The sequence below is a fragment of the Trichomycterus rosablanca genome, chromosome 2 (assembly GCF_030014385.1).
Source record: "Trichomycterus rosablanca isolate fTriRos1 chromosome 2, fTriRos1.hap1, whole genome shotgun sequence".
NCBI classification, from domain to species: domain Eukaryota; kingdom Metazoa; phylum Chordata; class Actinopteri; order Siluriformes; family Trichomycteridae; genus Trichomycterus; species Trichomycterus rosablanca.
In genome coordinates this window covers 23,156,843-23,175,756 of record NC_085989.1, presented here as the reverse complement: position 1 = coordinate 23,175,756, position 18,914 = coordinate 23,156,843, and the positions used below count along the sequence as shown (strand labels likewise).

The 18,914-nt window shown below is 41.9% G+C and overlaps 1 protein-coding gene across 4 annotated transcripts in view; it reads left to right on the top strand.

The window, feature by feature from the left end:
• Positions 1–18,914, top strand: part of tnrc18 (trinucleotide repeat containing 18) — an 81,168-nt gene that overhangs the window by 39,701 nt on the left and 22,553 nt on the right. For all 4 annotated transcript variants that reach the window (XM_063012775.1, XM_063012766.1, XM_063012759.1 and 1 more), the window contains exons 8-20: positions 243–389; positions 642–829; positions 2,300–2,717; positions 3,943–4,878; positions 7,807–7,955; positions 8,332–8,465; positions 9,236–9,379; positions 9,467–9,650; positions 9,744–10,110; positions 10,841–11,095; positions 13,858–14,091; positions 17,601–17,980; positions 18,304–18,420. In XM_063012775.1, the coding sequence (XP_062868845.1) occupies positions 243–389; positions 642–829; positions 2,300–2,717; positions 3,943–4,878; positions 7,807–7,955; positions 8,332–8,465; positions 9,236–9,379; positions 9,467–9,650; positions 9,744–10,110; positions 10,841–11,095; positions 13,858–14,091; positions 17,601–17,980; positions 18,304–18,420 (3,653 nt within the window). The remainder of the gene's footprint in view (positions 1–242; positions 390–641; positions 830–2,299; positions 2,718–3,942; positions 4,879–7,806; positions 7,956–8,331; positions 8,466–9,235; positions 9,380–9,466; positions 9,651–9,743; positions 10,111–10,840; positions 11,096–13,857; positions 14,092–17,600; positions 17,981–18,303; positions 18,421–18,914) is intronic.

Here is an 18,914-nt window from a genome sequence, read left to right as displayed (position 1 = left end):
GTTTAGGGCAGCTATAGCCTAATGGTTAAGGTAATCAAAAGGTTGCCGGTTCAAGCCCCACCACTGCAACTGTTGGGCCCTTGAGCAAGGCCCTTAACCCTCAGTTGCTTAGATTGTATACTGTCACAACTGTAAGTCACTTTGGATAAAAGCATCTACTAAATGCCAAACATGTAAATTGTGCAGTTTGGCAAAGTTCATCCTTATAACCAAACCATCTCTTTTCTCTATGCGGTTTGCAGGGCTGGGGGCCCACTCTCTCCACCAGACGCTGCCTCCTGGTTACCCTCCTACCTTACCCGGCTCCATCCCTCCTTCCTACCAGTTTGCTCGAGACCCACAGACTGGACAGCTGATCATCATTCCCACCGAACATCTTCCACACTACAGTATGTTTTCCCATCTTTGCTTTGAAACACACTACACAACATGCAGATTCTTTAAACAAACATTATTGTCTGCCAGCCGATGTACATCTAATGCACAGAACAGTATGTGTGATTACACAGTCCACGCCAGGTGTATGATGGGCATGCTGGCCTGTTCTTGTATTCTGTGCAGTATTGTGGCATATTGCTGGTACAGCCTTTACCATGTTCGTCAAGTGTTTTTTGGTGCTGATGTCTACCTTTCCCCTTTAGCGGCAGAGATGTTGGAGCACGGCCCCCAGCTGTGGCCGACTGTGTACCCACCAGCAGGCACCTCTTTGCAGCACGCCCACCAGCTGCAGCTCCTCTCGCACCAGCAGCTCGTACACCAACAGGAGCTCTACATGATTCAGCAGCAGGCTGCCCAGGTCATGGAGCTGCAGAGAAATGCGCAGCTTGTGGTAAGGGTTACCTCCTTCTTTTCCACCATATCCTTCGAAAATTTAATGGGCTCTGACATAGTGCCTTGATGTTCCCCTAATCTACATTTTGTGATTTATTTCTTTTGATTTACGAGACTAAAATGATTAAAAGTGGAAAACGGGTAAACAAGCTTGGCGGCAAGCTATATGAAACATAGATGTAAATGTAAAAGTTAATGCATAGTTACTTTTTATTTGACAAAATAGAGCTTTCTTTATTGTGATGTGCACAAGTTTGTCAAATGGGAGAAGTATGTAGGAAATTAGTAAGGTGCACAAATATTACAACGTGCTAATGCTTTTTGTAGCCGTTTAGGGAATCATTAATTTCTTATTTTAGGAATTTCTACCCACTCATCCTTGCAGAATGTTCTGGGGTAATCTTTGGTCAGTCTGCTTACACAGCATGTTTAACCTCTACCTAAAGATTTTTTATTGAAGTCTAAAGTTATATTGGGACTGTGTGAGCCAATCCAAAAGCTTCAGATTTTTTTTCTTAAAGAGGTTATGTTGTCATGTTGTCAGTGTCATGTTGTAAAAAACAGCATTTTTTAACGTTGTTTTTACTTCTTTCACCTCCTTGCCAAGCGTTACCACCCCAAAGCCTAATAGATTCACTCCTGCTTATTTATCAAATGCTGATCATTTTTTTTCTTCAAACATATGTTTGGTGATTGTTCCAAATAGTTACATTTTGAATTTTGAAATACAGTCTATAGCACGTTTCCATCATCTTTGTGAAAGCAATGCCATATATATATATGTGTGTATGTATACACTGTCTAGGCATAACATTATGACCACTGACATGTGAAGTGAATAACACTGATTATCTCTTGGCACCCGTTAGTGGGTGGGATATATCAGGCAGCAAGAGAACATTTTATCCTCAAAGTTGATGTATCAGAAGAAGTTTGACAAGGGCCAATTTGTGATGGCTAGACGACTAGGTCAGAGCATCTCCAAAACTGCAGCTCTTGTGGGGTTTTCCCGGTCTGCAGTGGTCAGTATCTATCAAAAGAGGTCCAAGAAAGGAACAGTGGTAAATAGGTGACAGGGTCATGGGTGGCCAAATCTCATTGATGCACTTGTGGAGTGAAGGCTGGCCCGTGTCGTACGATCCAACAGACGAGCTACTGCAGCTCAAATTGCTGAAGAAGTTATTGTTGGTTCTGATAGAAAGGTGTCAGAATACACAGTGCGTCGCAGTTGCAAGGCTGTTTTGGCAGCAAAAGGGGACCAACACAATATTGGGAAGGTGGTCATAATGTTATGCCTGATTGGTGTACACACACACACACACACACACACACACACACATACATTTTCACTTTAGTTGTGGATTAGTTTTTATACATTGCATATGCAGAGGACAGAGATTTGGTATAAAAACCTTGAAGTGTTTTTGTCCCCCTTAACTCGTCTCTTGTCTATAATCCGCTCTTACAGGAAAGACTAAAAGAACATAGGGCAGACCTGGAGGACAAGGCAGAAAAGCGAGGTAGCGAGGGCACCAAGTCCAGCCTTTCAGGTGTGCCTGTTCCTGTTCCTGTTATGCACTCACGCAAGCCCCCTGCACCCTCCCCGACCCCGTCCACCTCCTACAGGAAGGCGGTGACGCCAGTGCCTGTGACACCGCTGCCTTCTTCTGTCACTGCTCTTAAGACTGAGGAGAGACCCAAAATGGAGAGCACACTGCGTCAGCAGTCCTATTCCCATTCATCTACCCCAGTCCCACAGCAACTCAGCCCTGTATCCGCCTCACCTCTGCCCTCACCTGTTCGTCCCAAACAGGAGTCTGTGGAGGTGTCTGACAAAGAGGAGCTTGACCTGAGGAAACCAGCTCATTGTCCATCAATGTACCCTGGTGTGTAAATATACCTTAGTACTATACTTTCAAAGTTCAATGCAATTGAAAAACAAACTGAAATCTTTATTGAACAAATACAATAATGTGTATGAATAAATATAAACACCCTTAAACTAATACTTCGTAGAAGCCCCTTTATTTTATGACTGCATTTAGATTTTGGGTAGTTGTCTATTTAGCACGCACATTTTGACAGTCTTTGCCCACTCTTCCTTGCAAAAGCACTCCAAATCTGTCAGTGTGTAAGGATATCTGTGCACAGCTTTAATAAGGTCACTCCACAGACTTTCATTTGGATTCAGGTCTTGGCTCTGGCTGGGCCATTCTTTTCTTATCTTTTGTTAAAGCCATTTTTGTTGATGTGGGTGTGCTTTAGGTTCAGAAGCTAGAATTTTGTTTATAATTTTCTCCACCCTGACTAAAGCAGAACAGACCCAAGGCCATATTGCTGGTGTTTCTTTGGTGATGGAATACTACTAGAAGAGCAGAACTTTATATGGGGTTAATCAGATTCACTTTAATTGATGGCAGGTACTGACTACTATTTAATGTGAGTTTGAATTTGATTGGTTTATTCTAAACACAGCCACATTACTATAATATAGTGTGCACACAATTTTTTTTATTCTTATTTCCCCCATGTCAGTTTGTTTTTCAATTAAATTGTACAGATTATAGGTCACATTAAAGGTGGAAATAAATCTTTATTTATGGTTTGAAAGTGGTGAGTCTTAATGAGCAGGCTCCAAATATTTCCACAAATAGGATTACCAGCTGCCACTACTTAGATAGAAAGACTTGTGATAGCAGCACTTTTGTGCCCATTTCCCATGGTGCTTCTCCACACATGGGATGAAAATATTTATGCACTCTGTGCAGTACAAAGCTTATGAGTATGCATAAACCTATTGAACTGTGGGATGTGTATACATAAGGGCTTTTTGAATGCTTGTACTGGGACCATTTGGCTCATGAAAGTTTCATAAACCTAACAAAGCTTGGGAGATGATTAATCACTTTGTCACTGTCATGGTCAAGTAAGCTTCTCTGCTGCCTTCTAGACAAATCTTAAAAATAGACAAATAGAAATGAGAAATAATAAAAAAGAGCTGAACATAACACAGATCATGCCACAAATGACACTATCATGTGTTTAAAGTGGCATAAAACTCAGTAATCAATAAATAGACACATCTTTTACAGTTTTTTCTTGTTTTGACAGAAATGCCTCCTGGCTACGCGTACCAATCTATAACCACAGCATTCAGCAGTCATTACCCGTTCCTTCTTCAGCCAGCCGCTGCCACTGATGCAGAAGGACTGGCTCCAGCTGTGCCACTGCCCCCTGTCGAGAACTCAGACCATCTGGCCAGACCGGGCGACGTCAAGCCCAGCCACAACTGCTCCCCGGTTTCAGGAGAGGCTATGCAGACTTCCAGGCAGCCCAAGCACATGAACAAGAGGATTATTCCATTCAAAGAGGAGCCTGGCCTGGTGGACAGCGGAGAAGCTTTAAACCAAGACAGTCTTGGAGAGTCCCTCCATTCTTCTGGTCCTGTTTGCAGCCAAGAATCAAACAGTCCTGCTGATGCAGAGCTTCGCATCAGAGCTACAGCCTCACCACTACCAGAGGTGAATGAAGATCAGGATAAAAAAGCAGACCTTGCCTCCTCCAGCCAGTTAGAGTTGTATCAAGTATTACGACTGGAATCTGACAGGAACCCTGCAGTGGAAGCTGCAAATCGTTCCCATAGTCTTTTAGAGTCAGCCTACACACCTGTCTTAGATTACACAGATGTACAACCCATAGACTGCAGCATTCGTTCCTTAGACTTACCCTCAGCTTCCACAGAGAGACTTATCCCAGCATGTGAGGTTAAAGTATCCATTGTTGACACTCAAGAATCAATGTGTGACCAGGCTGTCACTTGCAGTGCTTCTCCTGTACTCCATCCTGTTCCTGTGCCAGCTACCATCCTGTCCGAAGACCCCATGGCAGGCATGCTTGCCTTAGTAAAAGCTAGTGAGATGCCTCAGGCTGGAGCCAGTCGCACTGTGGAGATCAGCCTTTTGGAGTCCAGCGCAGCTGAGGGTATGGCCCTGCTCAGCCAGATGGCTGAGCTGGAGATGCAGAGCCATCAGAAAGACTACACACTGGGTAAGGCTTATAACCAAAAAGCCCCAGGGGTTTGTACTTTAGTATACTCTGGCAGCACAGCTTTGTGGGAAGATTGGAGGGTGAAAAAAAGCATAGATTTGTCCACTCTAAAGAAGCTAGAAAGTACAGTGTGTAGAGCACAGTAGGGAGGCTTTCAGGCTCTAGTGAGTAAGCATAACACTCACTAGAGCAGAGGTTCGAAACAACTTGATTACTGGGAATTACTGACCCCCTCCTTAACAAAAACACATTGGGCAAAAGGAAATTAGGTTATTACTACAGTATGATGCATAGATATGAAATTATTAAACAAATACTTGAAACTGAAAATGAAACACTTGATCAACAACATCTAAAATTAGAACACTTGCGTGTGCAGTGGTCTAACATGGTGGCACACCACTGCAGAGTCTGAATCTCAGTAGAGCCACACAAACCCAATTGATTGTGTTTGGAAAAGGGAAAGGTTAACCTTTTGAAGCACATTTTGGAAACACTCTTCTACCAGCAGGCTGAGTGCCTACACGAACAACGATTGGCTTGTTCGCAACGACCTCTGCTGGTTGATCGATGGCGTCTGCACAGAGATGGGATAATGTGTGATCAGGGTGTGTCTCTCGGTGCACAAAGCTGATCCACATGTGAACTCACCTTGTGCAGGTGAAAAGATGCAGTCGGCTACTGCACAGGTGTTAGTCACCGCTCTCCTCAGTCGGAGTGGAGGTCAACATCAGTAGAGAGGAAGCATAATGCAATCGGGCAGTTGGATACGACTAGATTGTGAGGAAATTTAATGGAAAAATGCAAAAAAAAAACTGGGTGGAAATAACTCCTTGACAGAGCACAAATACATGGCAGTGCATAGCAATATAAATTGTGTTACATGTTTTACAGTTTAGAGTGACCCACTGATGACCATTTTTATAGGTCATTGTAAAACTATAGCTAAACAGTAATAAACAGTAATTTTAGTGGTGCAGTGGTAGGACAGTACTGGACTAAAAATCAGAAGTTTGCTGATTTAAGCCCCACCACTGTTAAGTTGCCACTGTTGGTCCTTTGAACAAGGCCCTCAACCCTCAGCCTGTATTTATTTGGTCACAGTTGCAAGTTGGTTTGGTTAAATGTATTTGCTAAATTCCATTAATGTATATACAGTGTATCACAAAAGTGAGTACACCCCTCACATTTCTGCAGATATTTAAGTATATCTTTTCATGGGACAACACTGACAAAATGACACTTTGACACAATGAAAAGTAGTCTGTGTGCAGCTTATATAACAGTGTAAATTTATTCTTCCCTCAAAATAACTCAATATACAGCCATTAATGTCTAAACCACCGGCAACAAAAGTGAGTACACCCCTTAGTGAAAGTTCCTGAAGTGTCAATATTTTGTGTGGCCACCATTATTTCCCAGAACTGCCTTAACTCTCCTGGGCATGGAGTTTACCAGAGCTTCACAGGTTGCCACTGGAATGCTTTTCCACTCCTCCATGACGACATCACGGAGCTGGCGGATATTCGAGACTTTGCACTCCTCCACCTTCCGCTTGAGGATGCCCCAAAGATGTTCGATTGGGTTTAGGTCTGGAGACATGCTTGGCCAGTCCATCACCTTTACCCTCAGCCTCTTCAATAAAGCAGTGGTCGTCTTAGAGGTGTGTTTGGGGTCATTATCATGCTGGAACACTGCCCTGCGACCCAGTTTCCGGAGGGAGGGGATCATGCTCTGCTCAGTATTTCACAGTACATATTGGAGTTCATGTGTCCCTCAATGAAATGTAACTCCCCAACACCTGCTGCACTCATGCAGCCCCAGACCATGGCATTCCCACCACCATGCTTGACTGTAGGCATGACACACTTATCTTTGTACTCCTCACCTGATTGCCGCCACACATGCTTGAGACCATCTGAACCAAACAAATTAATCTTGGTCTCATCAGACCATAGGACATGGTTCCAGTAATCCATGTCCTTTGTTGACATGTCTTCAGCAAACTGTTTGCGGGCTTTCTTGTGTAGAGACTTCAGAAGAGGCTTCCTTCTGGGGTGACAGCCATGCAGACCAATTTGATGTAGTGTGCGGCGTATGGTCTGAGCACTGACAGGCTGACCCCCCACCTTTTCAATCTCTGCAGCAATGCTGACAGCACTCCTGCGCCTATCTTTCAAAGACAGCAGTTGGATGTGACGCTGAGCACGTGCACTCAGCTTCTTTGGACGACCAACGCGAGGTCTGTTCTGAGTGGACCCTGCTCTTTTAAAACGCTGGATGATCTTGGCCACTGTGCTGCAGCTCAGTTTCAGGGTGTTGGCAATCTTCTTGTAGCCTTGGCCATCTTCATGTAGCGCAACAATTCGTCTTTTAAGATCCTCAGAGAGTTCTTTGCCATGAGGTGCCATGTTGGAACTTTCAGTGACCAGTATGAGAGAGTGTGAGAGCTGTACTACTAAATTGAACACACCTGCTCCCTATGCACACCTGAGACCTAGTAACACTAACAAATCACATGACATTTTGGAGGGAAAATGACAAGCAGTGCTCAATTTGGACATTTAGGGGTGTAGTCTCTTAGGGGTGTACTCACTTTTGTTGCCGGTGGTTTAGACATTAATGGCTGTATATTGAGTTATTTTGAGGGAAGAATACATTTACATTGTTATATAAGCTGCACACAGACTACTTTTCATTGTGTCAAAGTGTCATTTTGTCAGTGTTGTCCCATGAAAAGATATACTTAAATATCTGCAGAAATGTGAGGGGTGTACTCACTTTTGTGATACACTGTAACTCCTACTTCTCCACTCAATATGCATCATGTTTTGGTTATCGCAGGGTTCTCTTTTAGATAGACATGGTTCCTTCTTTCTTTTCACTACAACTATTGAGTGTTTGTATTGATTGTGTGTTTGTGTGCAGGCATGCATTGTGGATTAGAGAGTCTCCTTGAGGCTGGCAGGCAGGTTCTTTTGGAGGCCATCGAATGCCAATCTCCAGTCCATATTTGCCTCCCCAGAGAGCTCAACCCCAACAAGAAATACAGCTGGAGACAGAAGAAAGATGAACCTGTATGCATTTCATTCTCCTCATTCTTTCCCTTATGCATTGTTTGTACATGTGTAGGGCCCTTTGCTTACATCCATGTTGCATGTTTTATTGTGTACTTTGTAATTAGCATTTTGTTTTGTAACCAATTAAATGTAAAAAAAAAAAAAAAGTAGCTCTTTTTTTAGTTAAATAACTTGTGTGATTTCTATGAAAAGTTGCCATTTCTGTTTGTAGTGCAGAGGTTGCAGATGTGTAGAACAAGTCACTAAAGTTGCTCCTCTTAGTCTGGATTGAAAGTTGTCTGTCCTTAAGTGATAAGCGGAGGAAGACTGGAATACAGTACAGGGTTTTTAATGCTTCTAACTTGTTAAGTGACTGTCTTGTCACTTCTTTCAGATGTTCTCTAAATCCTCTCTGGAGGGTATGGATGCCATGGAGGTGGACTACAGAGTGAGACTGGCTGAGCTGCAGCGGCAGTACAAAGACAAGCAGAGAGAGATAATTAAACTACAGAGACGGAGAGATAAAGTGTAAGACTTCTACTTGAGAGTCCATAAACTTGGTTTATGCTACATTAATAACCTGTTTTATTTATTATGCACCACACATAATGGGTCAGGACAGAGTCCATTGATTTACAACTGAAAGAAAAAATCTAAAGGGCATGTTTATACATTGTGTCATCACGATCCTGTGATTTAAAATCTTAACTATACTTATATGTCCTCATAAATACTCGTTAAATATTTATGAATATGCAAACTGGAACAATTCTCACTTCTTAGAGTCTTGATTTTTACTGTCATTCTTTTGAGCAATTGAATAGTCAAGGCCTTAAAAATAAATTAATGCCATTTGGCTGACTCTTATTCAAAATGCAGCAGAGGTGCATAATTAAACCAGAATATTTATTTTTTGGTTGTCTCAAACCACTGTACCAAACATTTTAAGAAATATTTGCCAGTTAGTCTTCTTACACTATTTGTGTAAGTGAAAAGTGGTATATATTGGTGCCAGGTGATTTTAATATGTGTGTATGTAATCCTAGAAATGTATTAATTATTAACTAATTATATAAAACACTAATGTATAGCTCATTTCAGTCATTTTAAGATAAGTGGCCAATGTTGCTGACATAAAATCTTGGTTATCTCACTGCCTGCATGTTTACAGACCTCGTCTTTCTCATATAGTTTTAAAATTAAAAACGATTTGCTCACACCAGTGACACACTGTTACATTTCTTGTCATTTTTTGGCAAGTTAATGTTCAATATTGACTTCTAGTTTTCTGGTTGTAGAGAGAAACAGCTGCAGCTCCAGCTACAGCATGAGGAAAGGAGCAAGAACCTGGGCAGGCGAGGACCTGGTCGGCCTCGAAAGCGCAAACATAGTTTACCTACTCTGTCCCCATCTTCAGGCAAGCTGGATTCCAAAACTGCAAAGTAAGTGAGCCTGCATGCTGACAGAACCAGAGCTAGAATGCATCACTGAGGCTTTGACCTGTGGGTTAACACGGTGCTGTATCACAGGCTGGCCAGATGCTTTCAGTATTCTGAGGACTCGGAGAGTGGGGAAGTGAAAAAACGGTTCTGCAGTTTTAGCCGGGAAGAGGAAGAGGAAGGGGATGAGGACGTGGACGTTGGTATGCTAAAAGCGAAGAAGAGATGCAAAAGCTGGAGCGAGCACGAGGCTTCATCCAGTAACTCCCACGAGGTGTGTTACCAAATGGCATTCCTCATAAATCCACAACATATTTGGTCATTTCCCATCATTAGATGCACATGTCTAATCAAACTTTTTTAACAGGTTTCTAAAGCAGGAAATAAAAAGGGTCAAGTAAGTGATCAAGAGCAGTTGGCTTCTAAGCTTTACAAGGCCTTGTCTCTGAATAAGATGTGTAAACCAAACAAGTCCTCATGTAAGTTTGCGGATGGATCTTCAGGAAAGTCTAAAGCTCCATCTGGGAAAGGTTTACCCTCGGACACAGACTTGAGAAACAAGATGACGAAATCCAGCCTCTCCAAAGAGCTTAGTTTCTTTCATAAGTCCTCTAAAGGAGGTAAAAGTAAAATGGCCAGCAAATGGAAGCCCTCAGACTCATGCCTTAAGGGAAAAGGCCAGTGGAAAGCTCCTAACTCCCCAGTGAGGTCAGAGATCAGCAGCTCCTACAACAGTAAGAAAGACACTTGCACATTTTATTAACTGTACTTCTGGTATTTAATTTTTGTGTGGACTATATAAAGCAATTTGAGCTCTGACTGCGTGTGCTAATGTACGTAGGTTTATGCTTTAGTGATAGATATTGGTATTCTATTATTTGTATTTACTTTTTCCGCAGCATTTAGCAGACGCTTTTATTCGAAGCGGCTTACAGTTGTGATGAGCACAATTTAAGCAATTGTGAGTTAAAGGCAGATATGGTGATTGAACCAGCGACCTTGTAATTGCTAGTCCAGTACCCTAAACTGCTGAGCTACCACTGCCCTTGCAAACTATCTTTAAAAATTAATTACTGCACATTCACTGTGTTGAAATTAAATAAAATAAGTAAAATGGTAATTGTGCAGAGCTCCATTACTTGGTCTTTACACAGTAACATTTACATTTACTTAAAGATGTAATAAAGTGTATAGAGAAATAGCGCTACTGTAAACGTTACGGTCTGTGTCTGTATAGTTTGTACATCCAAAGAGAGATTTGTTATTCACATACAAGTGTGCCCTCGAGTTACACAGATTTCCACATGTTAAATGTTGAGTTCCTCTCAAAGCCCATCACTACAGTTATTATTGGGTGTAAGGTTTTGTTTTCCTCTCTTTGAACTGCTCACATTTATATTTCTAATAGACAATTGCATGCAGCTTAAAAGAGAAATCCTTAACACTGTTTTCTTTGTAACACAGACTCTGATTCAGAAGAGGAGGACTCAGTGAAGGATGTCTGGTCTCAGTCGATGTTGGGCAGATCAGGGCCTTGTATGCAGATTTCAGGCCAATACGGCAATTCATCCAAGAAGAAACGCTCGTCATCTAAGAGAACCTCTCCATCATCTTCCTACTCTTCGTCCAAACAGGCAGTGAAAGAAAGGAAACAGAAGCACTTTGCTTTATTGCTACAAGAGGCAGGAGTCAGCTCCTCCGAGGACTCATTTGACCAAGGTTATTGATAAACCTTTGCTATGCACACAATTGCTCTCAGGCCATTGAGCTTTTTGTTCACGCCGTGTCTGCTGGTGTAATTGTTCGAGAAGCCATAATTCTATAGTTTTGGTGGAGATTGCTACCTCACCTATTGTATGTTTGTATATAATATTATTGACTCTTTTTGGAGTCTTTTTTTAATGATTGATTTTATAAAGTTGTCTTGCTTTTTAAGGCATCTATGGCATTGTGCATTAAAATTCTGTGGCTGTGTGGAAAATGTTAATTGTATTGCAGTTTGGTACCCAAGCTTTATTAAACGTGCTGGTTTTAATTTGTATTCAATGTCTGTCTCTCGCTTCATCTAGAATATTAGATTGCAATGTGCTATACATTTCTAGTTTCCTGTTATTCAAATATCCCTTTTCAGTTTTTGCTCAATGGAAAAACAAAAAGTCCAGCAGATTACAAAATTACAGAAACAAAAATTGCTGTATGTAATTTACCCCTCCCCCAAAAGCTCATTATTGTATTAAAAATACAATGAAATTGTCTTATAGAAGATATGCCCATGAGTCCCCAGTGTATCAACACTTCTGTTTATAATGGGGATATTTGGAAAACGGGGTGTTCTCCGATTTTTTATTTTTACTAAAAATGAATTACACAGCCTTTGTAGACCGCTGGCTCTCTTCCTGCAGCTGCTTGAACATCCCTCCACCTCTGACCCCTTCTCCTCCCCATGATGCTTTTGAATATCTTTTGGCCTGTGCTATTGCTTGTCCTGCTGCAACTACAACCAAAAATAAAAGACAAGGCAAACACTTTGCTCGGAGTAGGGCAGCCAGCTGTGCAACGTGAGGTCACTATCCATGTCACCTGAACCATGGCCATGTTCTGTAAGTAGGATGCCACCCTCTTTTGCTGTGACTTCTTAATGAATCATTTCTACTAATTTGTGCTAACGTTGCCATACAGAAACAAAAAGGAAACTTGAGGAAACTTTTGATGGGGTAAAACAAGCAAAAATCCTTTTCTGACATGTTCTTACAAATTTACCTTATGTGCCCAGAAGCCATGGTTATGCCTTTAGAGCACTGAAATATCATTATATTGGTGCCACTTATTGGTTAGCTGTTTTTAAGTTTATGGTGTTATTTAGTGCGCTGTAAGACTTTTTTTTTGTGTGTGTGTGTGTTTCCACCAAAAACCTAATATATTTATTTGTAGTTAGAGCTGCTGGGTTAGATTGTTTTGCTGTACTTTTAAGCCTTGTTAATATTTAAAATGAAAATTATTTACTAGTCCTATGCTACATTTAAATTAATCTGTTATTATATGCAAGAACATACTTCTGTCAGGCGTGTTAGGGTGGCACAGTGGTCTATTACGCTGGCCCACTACTGCTAATATTCAGCTTTGAATCTTAATGATGCTGTTGGCCATTGACATGTACAGACATGATTGGCTGCGTCTGATGGATAGGGGGTATAATTGAATCCCAGCGATAGATTGATGTCTTGTGCAGGGTGTTTCTTCCTTGCGTCCAGTGTTTCTTGGTAAAGATGGGCTTGGCGCGACCCTGACTAGGATATAGTGATTGATTAAAAAAATCCAAATTTTTTCCAGCTCTGTGACTGTCCAGTTTCCTCCGCTATAAAATCAGAAGCATTGGTGGTTCATCACAACTGGAATCATTTCAAACTGCATGCAGTTCAGAAATCAACAGTGAACACAAAACAAAAAATCATTTAAGACTTAAAACCGTGATGGCTAAACCAGATTGATTTCAACTTTTGTGCTCGGATCTATTCTTTGACTATTTTATACTCTAAGCTTTATCTGTTGTGTAGTGCAGATCTCAGGCCTAGTAGAGAGGGATATAACCATGGCTTAAGAGGCTAACAGCCCATGCTCTTCTTTTGTCTTTAAACAAGTGAGGCTCAGAGCAAGCACAGAGCCCCAGGAGCCATGGAGGTCTGTCCTCACAGAGCCGGCATTATGTGCCCAGCCTACTTCTACCTGTGTTCATCCTCTGCTTGCTGTTGCTGTGTTACATGTCTCAGCTGCTAACACTTTTGTCAGGCATGTGCTTTGTTTCTAACCTTGTTTTTGTGTGCATTATAACCAGCTAGGGTTCTTGTGTGTCTGCACTAAAAAAAAAACCCATGCGCTTTTTCTCATTTAACAAGCTCACCTCTTGTCAGTAGCTCTAATGTTCTGTGCGTCTTCTGTCTGTCCGTGTCTTACAAAATCTTCCACACCGTCCCGTGAACATGCCCGTGGAGGCTCAGTTAAATTGGGTACCTACTGTTTTACAGTTAGAATTTGAATTGTCTCAACCGGAATCAGTTTGGACAAGCTCCATGCTGAGTGGCATGTGAATAATTGATAACTTTCAGAGTCTTTGGAGTGTTGCTGCCTCTAACCCACATCAAGCTTTTTGCAGTGCGTGTGGCTTATTCCTAGTTCCATTTTTTAGCAGTAGAGTCCATGCAGCAAAATGGCCAGAGCTGCTTTAATTCTGCTCTTATTTGACCAGTTTTTTTAATTAAATAAGCTGAAATATTGTTCATTTAGAGTAAAAAAAGAACAAGCATGCAGAATTAAACCCTGATCTTGCTGCAGTTTGTTTTGAAGCTTTGTAGGCATATTAAGCAGTTCCATGTTTTTCACAGGAACAAAAATTGTGGTGATTTTTATTTATTTATTTTGGTCATTCTCTAAACTGTACTCATTTTGAAATATGTATTTAATGCACCTCCTTTTACCACAAACAGAGTCATTTTCTGAGAGAGATAATTATGAAGACGACAATGACGAAGAATACGTACATGGATTGGATGAGCGTGATGGCTTCTGCTCTTCCTCCCTGGAGGAAAGTGGGCTGGGTCTGTTGGCTCGCTTTGCTGCTAGTGCCATCCCTAGCCCTGTTGTCTCCAGCCCTCTATCCATTGTTCAACTGGAGGCCAAGCAGAAAGCCAGGAAGAAAGAGGAGAGGCAGAGCTTGCTGGGTAAGCCTCACTGCTGTATTGCGCACACAGTAAAATGTACAAGCTTATTAAAGCTTAAGAGTTATTAGTATCCTTGTGTATGAACTGATCAATAATCATGTTAATAATAAAATCGAGACTCAAGCGGTTGACCATGTCTGTTGCGTGGAGCTGTTGCAAGTGCATAAACTGCGCTACACTTCACCCCAAAACGTTCTTAGATTGAGCCATATCCATGCTACGTCTGATAAGCCGTTAGTAAAATCATGCTAGACAGCAAGTTGTTGCATGGTTACCTCAACTGTTTTTTAAAGTCCCATTTGGAACAGTTGACATAAATAAAAAAGGAAATTCTGTTTTTGTTATGAGCCCATATATGCTCAAGTGATGGACACGTTTCTGCAATTACAGTTCACTAACATCCATGGCCGTCAAGGTTTTGGGAAGAATAACCAAGCAGTGCCAGGGAGTCTGGGGGATTGTAATAAATACATTTAAATTTGCAGCATTTAGCAGATGCTTTTATCCAAAGCTACTTACTCTTACTACTGAATACAGTTCATGCAATTGAGGGTTAAGGGCCTTGCTCAGGGGCCCAACAGAGGCAACTTGTCGATGGTGGGCCTTTAACCGGCAACCTTATGATTATGATTACTAATCATAATACTTATGATTACAGTGCAGTACCTCTAAAACTAACACAAATTTAAATACATATTTTAATGTACAGTAGTAAGTAATATAAGCAATATATTTCAATCTTTGTTTTATTTCGCCACCAGTCAAATCCACTTTTCTTGGATAAACAGCTTTTCTTTCCTTATCTAATCAGCAACAAACTTTTCTTTGTGCCCATTTTGAAGCAGTGGCTTCTTTCTAGCATGACAGCTACCAACATAGGGAAATATAAAGCTCACTTGACATAGTGTATCACAAAAGTGAGTACACTTCTCACATTTCTGCAAATATTTTATTATATCTTTTCATGGGACAACACTATAGAAATAAAACTTGGATATAACTTAGAGTAGTCAGTGTACAGCTTGTATAGCAGTGTAGATTTACTGTTATCTGAAAATAACTCAACACACAGCCATTAATGTCTAAATGGCTGGCAACATAAGTGAGTACACCCCACAGTGAACATGTCCAAATTGTGCCCAAAGTGTCAATATTTTGTGTGACCACCATTATTATCCAGCACTGCCTTAACCCTCCTGGGCATGGAATTCACCAGAGCTGCACAGGTTGCTACTGGAATCCTCTTCCACTCCTCCATGATGACATCACGGAGCTGGTGGATGTTAGACACCTTGAACTCCTCCACCTTCCACTTGAGGATGCGCCACAGGTGCTCAATTGGGTTTAGTCCATCACCTTTACCTTCAGCTTCCTCAGCAAGGCAGTTGTCATCTTGGAGGTTGTGTTTGGGGTCGTTATCCTGTTGGAAAACTGCCATGAGGCCCAGTTTTCGAAGGGAGGGGATCATGCTGTGTTTCAGAATGTCACAGTACATGTTGGAATTCATCTTTCCCTCAATGAACCGCAGCTCCCCAGTGCCAGCAACACTAATGCAGCCCAAGACCATGATGCTACCACCACCATGCTTGACTGTAGGCAAGATACAGTTGTCTTGGTACTTCTCACCAGGGCGCCGCCACACATGCTGGACACCATCTGAGCCAAACAAGTTTATCTTGGTCTCGTCAGACCACAGGGCATTCCAGTAATCCATGTTCTTGGACTGCTTGTCTTCAGCAAACTGTTTGCGGGCTTTCTTGTGCGTCAGCTTCCTTCTGGGATGACGACCATGCAGACCGAGTTGATGCAGTGTGTGGCGTATGGTCTGAGCACTGACCGGCTGACCTCCCACGTCTTCAACCTCTGCAGCAATGCTGGCAGCACTCGTGTCTATTTTTTCTGGATATGACGCCGAACACGTGGACTCAACTTCTTTGGTCGACCCTGGCGAAGCCTGTTCCGAGTGGAACCTGTCCTGGAAAACCGCTGTATGACCTTGGCCACCATGCTGTAGCTCAGTTTCAGGGTATTAGCAATCTTCTTATAGCCCAGGCCATCTTTGTGGAGAGCAACAATTCTATTTCTCACATCCTCAGAGAGTTCTTTGCCATGAGGTGCCATGTTGAATATCCAGTGGCCAGTATGAGAGAATTGTACCCAAAACACCAAATTTAACAGCCCTGCTCCCCATTTACACCTGGGACCTTGACACATGACACCAGGGAGGGACAACGACACATTTGGGCACAATTTGGACATGTTCACTGTGGGGTGTACTCACTTATGTTGCCAGCTATTTAGACATTAATGGCTGTGTGTTGAGTTATTTTCAGAAGACAGTAAATCTACACTGCTATACAAGTTGTACACTGACTACTCTAAGTTATATCCAAGTGTCATGTCTATAGTGTTGTCCCATGAAAAGATGTAATGAAATATTTGCAGAAATGTGAGGGGTGTACTCACTTTTGTGATACACTGTATTTCAGAAGCCTCTAGTTTATGGCAGACCTGTTTTAACACAATGTGTTGATCCTTTCCTTAACCCTTGCAAAGAGACCACCGTTCTAATAAGTACTTTGTACTTGGACGATTGTCTGTGCAACTGAGATTGCTTAGAAAGGGTTGTAGGGGGTTCTTGGGTGGCGCAGTGGTAAAACCTGCTTGCCCGTCACTTCTGAGATCTCGAGTTCGAGTATCAGCTCTGGTATCGGCTGGTCAGCTGTTAGGACAAGAAATAACAGATGGATGCGCAACTTTCTGTACGATATACTGATCCCTGTGTAAAAAAAGCAGCTGAAACACGTGTTAAAGGGGGCATGTGATGGGTACAACCCTTCTCGGTCAGGGTAGGGTTTACAGGGCACTGTATCACTAGAGGTGAAACAACTGAAGATTGGATACGACTAAACTGGAAGATAAAGAATATAAAAATATTTAAACTGCCAACCTTCCTACGGAGCTTTATACAGGGTTTGTTATGCATGTACAGTTTGTCTCTTCCAATTTGCTTCTTTGTTTTTATGAAAACTATAAAACTATTACTCTTATGGCTATTTCAGTGTAAGAACATAATACACAGACACAGTCAAGTATTTTGCTCCTACCAAGGATAAATTTAATGAAATGTTTCACTATGTATTTGAAAGTGATATTAATTTTAAATTTAACATGGTGCATGTGCGCCAAGACAGGCATGAAGGTGATTGCTTTAACAATGTAAATGCATTGTGCTTGCAGCAGTCACTTAGTGAAAGTGCTACTGAATATGGATAAGCATAACTTTTGAGCAACCTGAAGCCTAAACTATTTTCCCTTTTAGGTGTGTAATTTCATTGCAACACCTGTCAATAGATTTTGCAAATGTATAAACAGATTATCATACTAGTGAAGGCTATTAGCAGTCAGTATTATTTTCTACTGTAATGTGTTGCAATAAAATTTGCATTCCTGCTGATTATTGAAAGTTAGGTCTGATTGATAATGCAGAATCTTGTTCTCATCTCAAGGCACAGAACTTGAATTCACCGACTCCGAGAGTGACATTAAGATCAGGAAGTTCCCGTCTCTGCTGCATGGTAAGAGATCTGCTCCTGAACTGCCTCTACTGCCTCCGGCCAGCGTGCTGCGGGAAGACTCCAGTCCTGGCAAGCGTGGCCGCAAGCCCAAGCTCTCGACCGAGCTGAGCTTGGACTTTGCTGCAGATGGCAGTGATGAGGAGCCTTCCATCTGTCGCAGGAGTGAACGCATCTTTCTCCATGATGCTGCCCAGCCTAAACCAGCCTCCCCTACCAAACCGCAGATGCACAAACCAGCTCGTTCTCCTAAAACTCCTGTACAAGCTTCCAAAGAGCTTTTGAAAACTAAGGAGGCAAAAGTACTGGGAAAGGTGAGTTCTACTTTAACAACTGCCAGCCTGGCGCCCTGGCCAGTAGAGGGTGGCTGCTTTATATAGGACAAGAAAATTTCAGGCTGTAAATTTCATGTTGTTGGACACAATATGATGACTGAAATTTGCCAGGCTACAATTAGCATTCATTGCTGTTTCTTCATTTAGATCTTTCCTCACACTTTTATATTGCTAAAGATGGGTTGAGTTTTTACATTCTTGGCAATAGGCTAAGATGTTTAGAAAAGGCTTTGTTTTGTGCTGTCGCTGCTCTGTGCATGCTTGCTAATGGCTTTGCTGCTTTTCTGGTCTGTATGTTGCAGAAGAAGAGGTTAAAGGAGATCCCTCTGCATCTTCCTCCACTAACAAGCACCCCCTTAGCAAACAGCACCATAGTCCCTATCAACTCAGGACCCAAGGTCAAGCCCAAAGCCAGAGATGTAAGTGCCACTTGCTTACATTGCTAATTACATGATATGACATACTTCTTTTAATCTATTGGGGTTTGTAGCTGTGTAGTTGTAATGTGATGGTGTAGCAAGAAACATGTCTGGGGAAAGTCGGCGAGTTATGTGGAACAGTGAAATTACTACTGAACTGCTTCTTAAACTTACTCCCGTTTTAACACTGGACATCATCAGCATTAGTAAACACATTTTTAGTAACAGCCTGACCACATAATTCAAGATTTGCGCTAATCCATCACATTGCTTCGTCCATCAACCCTCCCACCTCCATCCCTGCCCTTTCAGAGGTAGCTAATCATGTCTGTGTAGACACCTGCTGGGTTGATAGCACCACTAAGATTCAATCCAGGATCCCAGCAGTGGTTGGCTAGCATAATTTACTGTTGCGCTACCTAGGTGCCCACCTTGATTAGTATTGTGCTTTATTTTAAAACTAACATTTATAAAATGTATATACACTGATCAAC